We start from the raw sequence: 9,571 nt of genomic DNA, 5'->3' as shown, positions 1-9,571 counted from the left end.
GTTGACAGTTTCAAGACAAAATCCTGGGGTTTGAAAAGTATACTTACATCCACAAGTAAGATGCGGTAGTGATCACAGCTGATACTTTGGGGTTTCTGAATATCCCAGGGGCACATCGAAAATTTGAGTAAGGAATGGTTTATTCTTGAAATAATGGGATAAAAGGTGCAGTATTCCTGGCTTATCACTTGGTCCTTGGGCAGCCCTTAAGAGATGAAAAGCACTTGGCAAGCTAATAATATCTGCGATTGCAGTGATTAAGCTTACCCTCAGTTGCCCCGCATCAGGACCAAGTCACTGGAGCAGACCAGCTCATTCTCCAAGCCTATATTTTATACCATTTTTGTAGAGGGTTAAGTGTTCTTTGCAGAAGTTCAACAGCCTGCCCCATCAATGTGTGTCTAAAGGGTTATTTCAGAGATTGGAAAATGTGACAATTGTATATAGTTACTGCGATTAGCAAATGCTTCCTAAGGAGTCAGTCGTTTTGATTTTCTTCAAAACATGCTGCACTGGGGCAGCTGGGTGGCTCAGTCGGTGAAGCGCCTGCCTTCGGCTCAGGTCATGATCCCGGGGTCCTGGGATCGAGCCCCGCATCGGGCTCCCTGCTCAGCGGAGAGTCTGCTTCTCCCTCTCCCTCTGCCTGCCACTCCCACTGCTTGTTCTCTCTATCAAATAAATAAATAAAATCTTAAAAAGACAAAAACAAAAAACCATGCTGCATTGATGATTATCATGTAACTTAAAATTGAACAGACACAAAGACACTAAGAGACCGGTCCAATGCTGTGTTCAGAATTTTAGACATGACACGTCCCAGGGTGCCATGTCCACATACTGACCGCCTGTGGACTGTGGATTGTGTCTGGCCATCCCGCTGTGCTGTGGACGGTTCAGCCTGTGTGGGGCAAAGCCAGGACGCGTGGAGGCGGACCTCCTCAGGACCACTGCTGGTGGAGAACCTCACTTGTGTAGTTTTGAACTCTCAGGGGTCGGATGACAAGTAGTATCGTCAAAGACACTCAATAAAAGCGGAAGGAAACTATTCCTCTGTTATCTTTTTTTAGTGGAAACAGCATTTACTCTTTTGTTACCTTCTGATTCTTGAGCCGTGTGAGTCCATCATTAAAAACTAAATATGAAGTTAAAAAAAAACAGTTTAGGTCTTAGGGAATTGAGTTTATGTAATATACTCAAAGGGAAAAGTAATGATGTCATAGGAACCGTTTAAGAATGGAAAACATTTTTAGATCCTTTAATAAAAATATACCAGGGTACATTGTGTTCACTGGAAGAGAAGTCAGCCAGGATAATTCTAGCTTTAAAGTAGAACGTCTTGGGGCGCCTGGCTGGCTCAGCCGGAGGAGCATGTGACTCTTGATCTCGGGGCTGTGCGTTGGAGCCCCACGTTGGGTGTGGAGATTACTTAAAAATAAAAAAAGTAAAGTAGAATGTCTTTTTGGATATTTATTTCACCTAGCTTACTTCTCTCCCTCCTCCCTCTTCTTAGTCCTATCCCCACCCCCGTTTCTCTTTCTTGTCCTTGTAGACTTGGCCAGTCCCCCAGGAGATATGAGAACCTCCTAACACCTGTAGCGCATGCTAGACACAGTCATCAAAACAACAAGTTTTTTTTTTTAAATACAGATTTTATTTATTTGTCAGAGAGAGACAGCAGTAGCAGGGGGAATGGCAGAGGGAGAGGGAGAAGCAGACTCCCCTGCTGAGCAAGGAGCCCCATGCAGGACTCGATCCCAGGACCCGAGCCGAAGGCAGACGCTTAACCCACTGAGCCACCCAGCCGTCCCAAAACAAGTTTTTTGACAGGTATTTTATTTTTGGTTGAACAAAGCAAATTGCTAGCAGTAATTGCATTCTGAAAAACTATGAATGACTTCCATGGGATTTGATGATTAAGATAGCCCCAACCAACCCCATGAGGCATTTTTGTCCCATACAGTCATGACCATCATTTGGGAGCAAATGGGTGGCTGTGGATGGCCACTAGAACCCAGGGGATTTGAATGAATCTCTAGTGCCAGTGTATTTTCTGCCTTTTCTCGTGAAGCCGTGATGTCATGTTCCCCATGAGCGGAAGTACTCCTGATATCGTTGCTAGTTTCCTGTCGTGCATGGGGGCAGGCTGACCAAGAGTGTGGGACTGGCTGGTGGAGTGGGCTGAGGGTGCTTCTCATGGAAGTTTCCCGATGGTGTGTAGGACACAGTGGGGAGAGTGAGGGGTGGGGCGGTGCCTGAGCTTCCACCTAACCTGGGACTAAATAAGCATCTCTCATTTGATGCAGAGCCGAAGCCAGGGAGAGAGTGGCCCAGAAGGGGACCTTTCCTCTCCACAGCCCACTCCACCATGTGCCAGGTCTGTCCAGCAGCCAGGCTGACAAGTGGGTCTTTGCTTGGCTGTGAGCTGCCCAAGGAGGAGGAGCCCGTGAGCCTGTCTTGTTGATGATGGGCCCTCAGCCCCAAGCTGAGCAGGCTCAGTCAGGGTGGGTTAAAGCAATGAGCAAAGGACTTAATCGGTGAGTGAACGATTAAACACAAGGACCTTTTTTTTTTTTTAAAGATTTTATTTATTTATTTGAGTGAGAGAGCACACGAGCAGGGGGAGCGGCAGGCAGAGGGAGAGGGAGAAGCAGACTCCCTGCTGAGCAGGGAGCCCCATGCGGGGCTCAATCATAGGACCCTGGGACCATGCCCTGAGCGGAAGGCAGACGCTTAAATGACTGAGCCACCCAGGCACCCCACCCTGCAGAAAAATGAAACCCGAGGAACTTTAGAGATTAGCTCTTGTGGGAACATCTACATGTTCTAAGAAAGTTCTTGGAGGTGAAAACAATGAAAAAGGATGAATTTCCTCCAGGCTGCTATAGGGAGCCATCTGGGCTTCCCGGTGAGAATCCTGTTGTCATTTTAAGCTGTTATTTGGGGGAAAAACATGTTTTGGGAAACCCAATAATTGATCATCATTTATCAGAGTTTTAGAAATATAAAGTCAGTATGTTTTAAGGGAGTTCTGCTTTGTTCCAGGACTCTAAGACCTCTGTAAATGTTAGTGCATTTCAGAAATACAACTGAACTGTTTTCTATGGTGGGTGGGCTGGGGAGGGTGGCTGGAGAAGCCGTCCTGTAAGGACAGCATGTTTGCTCAGCTTCTCATTTGCAAAATCCAGTGAGGACAGGGCTCCCTGGGGGCTGCTGCAGCTGTTTCTTACCCTGTACTCTTGTCCTTACTGTTTGTTCTTATAAGTAACATGACTTTGCTTTTCCACTTTTTATCCCTTTCTCGGGCCATTTTCTTCTCCTCCTCCTCCCCCTCCTCCTCTTCTTCTTTTCTTCTTCTTCTTCTTCTTCTTCTTCAAGATTTTATTTATTTATTTGACAGAGAGAGACACAGCGAGAGAGGGAACACAAGCAGGGGGAGTGGGAGAGGGAGAAGCAGGCTTCCCGCGGAGCAGGGAGCCTGATGTGGGGCTTGATCCCAGGACCCCGGGACCATGACCTGAGCTGAAGGCAGACACTTAACGACTGAGCCACCCAGGCGCCCCTAGGGCCATTTTCTTCTAATAATAATGCAATCATATAACAGAAAGAACCATTTATTGAGTTTCTACTTGGGGCTGGCTCTGGATCTGGGGCTTTGCGGTCTGTGTACTCAGTGGGGACAGCCCACCAGGAGCCGGGGTGTCACCCATGCTTGTGACCCACACAACCTGCCCCCCACCCCCCGCCCCATACCTCCAGAGTCAGAATCTGCAATTCAGCAAGATCATTTTAGAGTTGGAGAAGCCCTGCCTTCCATCAGTTCTCTCATGGAATTCTGATCCAACAAGAGGGGTGCAGATACTTGCACCTTCCAGCTGAGCAAATCACATCCGATTTCGGTGAAGTAACTGTTCTTGCTCCATGGGGCAGCCCCATCTCTGGGGGGTCACTGTGGGCTCCCACCTGTCCTGCAGTGTGCTGCATGCCTTTCCAGGACAAAGCCATCTCCCCAGAGTCCCACTGTGACCACATCTACTCACCTGCTCTGCGGATCCTCATGGCTTCTCCAATGAAGTTCAGAATCCCTAGTCTGGAAGCCAAGGCCCTCCTAGTCAGCCCCCATGCTGTCCAGCCCTTTCTTCTAGTTGCCAAAGCGTGGGGACCTTCCCCTCCAGGAGGACGAATCTCTCTTCCTCCATCATGCCCTGTACCTTCTGGCATCTCCCTGGGAGGAAGGGTGTGAGGAGTCCTGAAGCCATGTGCACGCAGGCCTTTTCTAGGTCAGGTGAGTTGTCTGTCTTAGGGATGTGGGTGGGGGCGCCTGGGTGGCATCCGACTCTTGGTTTCAGCTCAGGTCATGATCTCAGGGTCATGAGATCAAGCCCCACATCTGGCTCCATGCTCAGCAGGGAGTCTGCTTGGGATTCTCTCTCTCCCTCTGCCTGACCTCCACTGTCTCTCTCAAATAAAAATAAATAAATACAATTTTTTAAAAAAAGGGTGGGATGTGGGTGGGTCAGCTGCAGGTGCTGGGGGATGTTGTCCTATCACCACCTTGGCCCACTGTGTTGAAATCAAGGCTCAGCCTGGCTACCTGCTTTGGGATGTCTGTTTGGGATGTCTGCTCACACTGGGGCCCTGTATGGCCCCCTTTCCAGCTCTGCTGTAGGCTTCGTCATGGTGCACACACGGTCCCACCTGTGGGGCAGGTGTTTGCGAGGCTGTCCACTCCTTTCCAGATTGCAGCAATGGGACGCACGCCCTGCCCCACTAGGTGTGTCTGAGCAGCACCTGACACAGGCTCAAAGAGGAAAAAATGGACTCACTGCTTATCCACAGAGGATGATCATAAAGAGCTCTCGTTTTAGGGGCGCCTGGTTGGCTCAGTCAGCTAAGTGTCTGACTCTTAATTTAGATGCAGGTCATGATCTCAGGGTCATGAGATTGAGCCCCGTGTTGGGCTCTGCACTGAAGGTGGGGGCTGCTTAAGATTCTCTCCTTCTGCCCCTTCCCTGCTTGTGCTCTCTAAAAAAATATGGCATATTAATAGAAAATTTGAGGTCTAGTAAGGCCAACAGATCGAGACAATTGCCATGGAAAAGATAGTTTATTACTCACCATTCCCAAGAGAAGGGGCATATCATACCATGGGGGGGGGGCCACATGGGGACGTACCAGGGTTGGTCAGGAGGTCGGGGGAGGGGATGCGGTCAGAAGCCTTTATTGTGGTTTTCATGGATGGAACAGGCCAGGCAGGATAGATGGTCTGAATAATTTCAGCAGGCTCTGGGGTATAAAGGCTGTCTCTACCTCTCTGGCACCTCGCCCTGGGACAGTTAGGACTGGTGGAAGGTAGCCCAGAGTGTGACAGCCCTGGAAATGTGGTGTTTAAGGGGGTGGTGTGTCCTCTGGATTGGTTGGTTTGCATTTGAAAAGCATGTTTGGGGGTGAGCTGTCTCTAGGAATTGGCTGACCCTGGGAGGGGCAGTCCCTCCAGCGTCAGCAAGGCCCCGGATGTCAAAGCACCAGAATACAGAAAGTAAAAGATAGGGTTTATACCTTGACCCTTAGAACGTCTCTCTTGTTATGTGATGCTCAGGCTGATGGCAACCTCCACCAACCCGTCTATTCCTGGCATCTGTCTTCCTGGACTATTGGCCGCAGCTGAATCCGTTGGGGTTCGGTGAAAGTGTCAGATAGAAGACTCACATGGCATCACAATGTTGGGCTCACCACCTCTCCCATGTCCTTTAGGGAGTTCTGGGCTGTAATGAGCTGGGAAGCACCAGTGGGCTGCAGAAGGGCACACTTGTTACAGAAACAGGTGTCCTCTCTCAATATGTTGTCATGTGTTGGGGACAGAGCCTTTCTAGGTGACCAGGCTCCAGGAAGGGTGGGGCGCTCCTGTGAGGCAGTCTGAAGGCTGAGGGGCAGCATGGATGTTGTTTACCCTTTGCAGGAAAATATGTATACCTTTTAGTTCAACTTCTGTTGAAAAATACTTTCTGATCCAAATACTATATTTGCAATCTTGATCCTCATAAGCAACCCGGAGGGGCAGAAAGGCCTTTTATTACCAGTTCCATTCCAAAGCGACGGTGAAGCTCAGTGAGGCCGCTGCATCGGCCAGGGGATGTGGGAGGTGCCATCCAGGTCTGCCCGTCTTCGCCCGCGGTGCTCTCAACACACAGCCTCCATGGACGGCAGCCTTACTACCCCCCCCCCCCCCAAGGAAGCCTTAGTCCAAACGCTCTGGTTTTCAGTGCAAAACACCCTCTGGTTCCAAAAGGAGGTAATTTTGCAGGGACTTTGGCAAGGGTAACAGGGGTACGAGGTGAAAGCACTTTTTGCCAAATAACTTCCGAATGGCACAGCGACAAAGATGCTGCAGACAGCGTGGGGTGTGGGCCAAGGCGAAGAAAGACTGGTAGAAGGCCTGGTGCATCTGGAAGGAAGGCAGATGGAACATAAACCCGAGCACATGGACCCGACAGCCAGAAGACCCCATGTGTGCAGTGTCCTCCACCAAGAGGGTGTGTATATTTTTCGGAGGTGCAGTTCCTGTGGGGGTCCAAGGGAAGTCCGTTTTGGGTGGTAAGACAGATAACACAGGTTAATCTCCTCACATCCCTCTCTGCTCTGCAACCCCCCACCCCCTGCACAGTGCATTTGCTGTTGAGCCATGTGCACAGAACTCAAGTCAATGAGACATGAGGGGAAATCTTCTAGAGGCTTCTGGGAAAAAAATGCCCTCACTGTTCCTTAATCGACAGTGACTGTGGACTCTTTTGGGTACATATGTGGTGCCTGCTGCTGCGTCGGCCACATCTAAGCTCTCACGGGGAGGCAGACACATAGGAGCAGAGCCTGTGGATTCAGGTGGCTCGGGCGGCGCCCACCCTTCTCTGGGGGTGGGGGGTTACGTAAGCCCTGATCCTCCTCAAGCCGAGCCGGGTGGGTCAGGTTTCTGCTCCTTGCAGCCAATAGCATCCCAACTGTAATAACAGCTCTTGGCTGCATGATTCCTCCCGAGGAAAACCAGTGATGCTCGGCTATGCTTCCACACTTTCCCTTTCTCTGTCCTTCTTCAGATGCTCTACGCTTCCCTGGGGATAGTGCCTAGGCGCACACAGCGGTGAGCAGAAGGACAAGGCTCTTGTACTGAGGGGAAGGAAGGGCGGCTCCCTTACCTGAGATACTTCCTCAGGAATCACTTCCCTCCAGGACTCGGACACGCGGAGCTGAGGGTAGGCGTTGAACAGAGTCTCAATAACCATGGGAGCCGGGGCACAGGTCTTCAGCACCTGGTTGGAAGTGGTGGGAGACCAAGCTCGCGTTGACTGGGTTTTGGGTCCAGGTAGGGGAAGGGCCAGCAGATACGGCGGTGTGTTTGGGTCTTACTTCTGTCACCTCCTGGCCGTGGGACTGAGGACAGTGGGGCCATGGGAGTTCGTTCCCAAAAAGCACAAGGCAGCGCTCTGGGAGGGGGCCTGTCTTAGCACCATGATGGCTGCAGGTCCCAAGTCTGGGCTTAGGAATGGCTTGCTCATTCCTGTGCCCAGGAGCAGAGTCCCCACAGCTCCATGGGCTCTCCTGGTCTCTGCATTGCTGCTCAGAGCAAAGGGGAAAGTTTGGTCCAAGGATGGTGTTTGTAATTTCTTATCTCAACTTTCTAATATGTCAGGATAATGAGGGAGAAGAATTGCTTTGCTGTTGAATTTCCTCCCGGCTTGGCCTTTCTATTTTCTTTTCTGTCCCCACTGGCAAAGGATTCCTGTTTTCTTATTAGCAAGTTTTACAATTCAGGCTCATCAGTTTCATCATGAAGATGAGAACACTATTTGCTTTTTTTCAAAAATAAATTTCTTGTGATGGTGAATGTCAGTGAGCCCAAAAGTAGACCCAATGGTATGATGACCTCCATGTACCCACCATCAACCCGTGACCAGTCCTGTGCCATCCACACCCCCGTCACCTCCCCCAGGATTATTTTAAAGCCAGTGCAATGGGTCCTGTCATTTCATCTGTAAATATTTCAGTGGGACTCTTATAGGACACTTTAGGAGAAACACAACATCATTATAAGACCTGAGAAATTAACAAGCTTCTTAGCATCTTCTAATATATGGCCAGTGTTTAAATTCACAAATTTCTCTTAAATGCCATTATACGAAAAAAAGTTGTTTGAATAAGAACTCAAGTAAAGGCCAACAGGGTTGAGACTGGTCAATGTATTATCAGATCTCTCATTTTTGTGTCATGTTACTTATTTGTTGAAGAAACTGGGTTATTTGTCCAGCAGAGTTTCTCAGTGTTAGGATTTTGCTCCTGGTATTCCTGTAGGGTTTTGGAACATGATGCTCTTTATCTACTTTTTATAAATTCATAGTTGGATTGGGAAGATTGATCAAATTCAGATTTGATTTTGGGGAGGGGCAGGGCAACTTTATAGTCTTCTGTTTTTGAGGTTAAAGACTTACCAAGTGTTGTAAAATTAGTATTTCTTCATTGAGAAAACTGAGGTTAGGCAATTTTCTTAAGATCAGGCACCAAATATCCACAGCAGACAATTAACAGGCAGGCCCAACAGCTGAGCACGCTGGGGCTCTCTGAACAAAGTCAAATAGAAGACAGACCTAAATCACTCAGTATGGTTGCTCCATTCACAACTCGCTGAGTTCCCTTCAGATATGAAACCCCTTTTAAATATATTAAAACAAAACAGGAAATTAATATCTCTGTGTTTAGACATAAACACTATTGGCATTTTGTATATACTAATGTTTTACGCATTTAGACAAAAAATTAATATATACAGTAAAAGTGGACTAATATTTTGCCTATTATTTTGAAACTTGATTTTTGTCCACTCAAAATCAATTGTGAACAATTCAGAAATTACAAATGAGCATTTCAACATCATTTCAGGAGCCATATATTTTATGAATATATTATAACGTATTCAATGGAGTGACTAATGTAAATGGATGTTATAAACAATGAACACTCTTGAATATAATTCTATCTCTTTCTGCCTCCAACAATTCTTATTTAGATAACAAGATAAATCTGTCCCCTTCTGACACGGAATTCCTGGAAGTAGAAATGTAGTGTCAAGGATTATGTACATTTTAAAGGTTTTAAAACATACTGTCAATTGTAAGTTTGTAAATGATCACAACTTTTTGAAGAAATGAGTATGAGAGTGTCTCTTTCTCCCCTACCCAAATCATCTCATTAATTATTTAAATTTGATAGATACAATATGGAATATTTACATTTTTGTTGACCATTTGTCTTCCTTTATAAATTGCTAAATTATATCTTTTGCTGTTTTTCTATAGTATGTTCATTTTCTTTAGTGATTTGTAAATACACTTTATTAAGGTTATTTTTTAGTCAGTTAGTCATATTTTTTTTAGATTTTATTTATTTATTTGACGCTTAACAACTGAGCCACCCAGGCGCCCCACAGATAGTCATTTTTACAAATAACAGTATTTTCTCCTCTCAGTATAAATATTTCACATTTATTTTTCTTATCTTATTACACTGACCAGAGCTTTAAAGTTCA

General features: G+C 47.2%; 1 protein-coding gene across 2 annotated transcripts in view; it reads right to left on the bottom strand.

The window, feature by feature from the left end:
* Positions 1–6,256: 6,256 nt before the first annotated feature.
* ASB18 (ankyrin repeat and SOCS box containing 18) overlaps positions 6,257–9,571 on the bottom strand; it is a 60,081-nt gene continuing 56,766 nt past the window's right edge. For both annotated transcript variants that reach the window (XM_028105087.1, XM_088022012.1), the window contains 2 exons: positions 7,188–7,301; positions 6,257–6,442 (listed from right to left, as the gene is read on the bottom strand). In XM_028105087.1, coding sequence (XP_027960888.1) covers positions 6,257–6,442; positions 7,188–7,301 — 300 coding nt within the window. The remainder of the gene's footprint in view (positions 6,443–7,187; positions 7,302–9,571) is intronic.

The sequence above is a fragment of the Eumetopias jubatus genome, unplaced genomic scaffold (genome assembly GCF_037043125.1).
Source record: "Eumetopias jubatus isolate StellerSeaLion01/CBP00866 unplaced genomic scaffold, mEumJub1_p1.0 scaffold_3, whole genome shotgun sequence".
In the NCBI taxonomy this organism is placed as follows: domain Eukaryota; kingdom Metazoa; phylum Chordata; class Mammalia; order Carnivora; family Otariidae; genus Eumetopias; species Eumetopias jubatus.
This window is presented reverse-complemented; position numbering and strand designations above follow the sequence as displayed.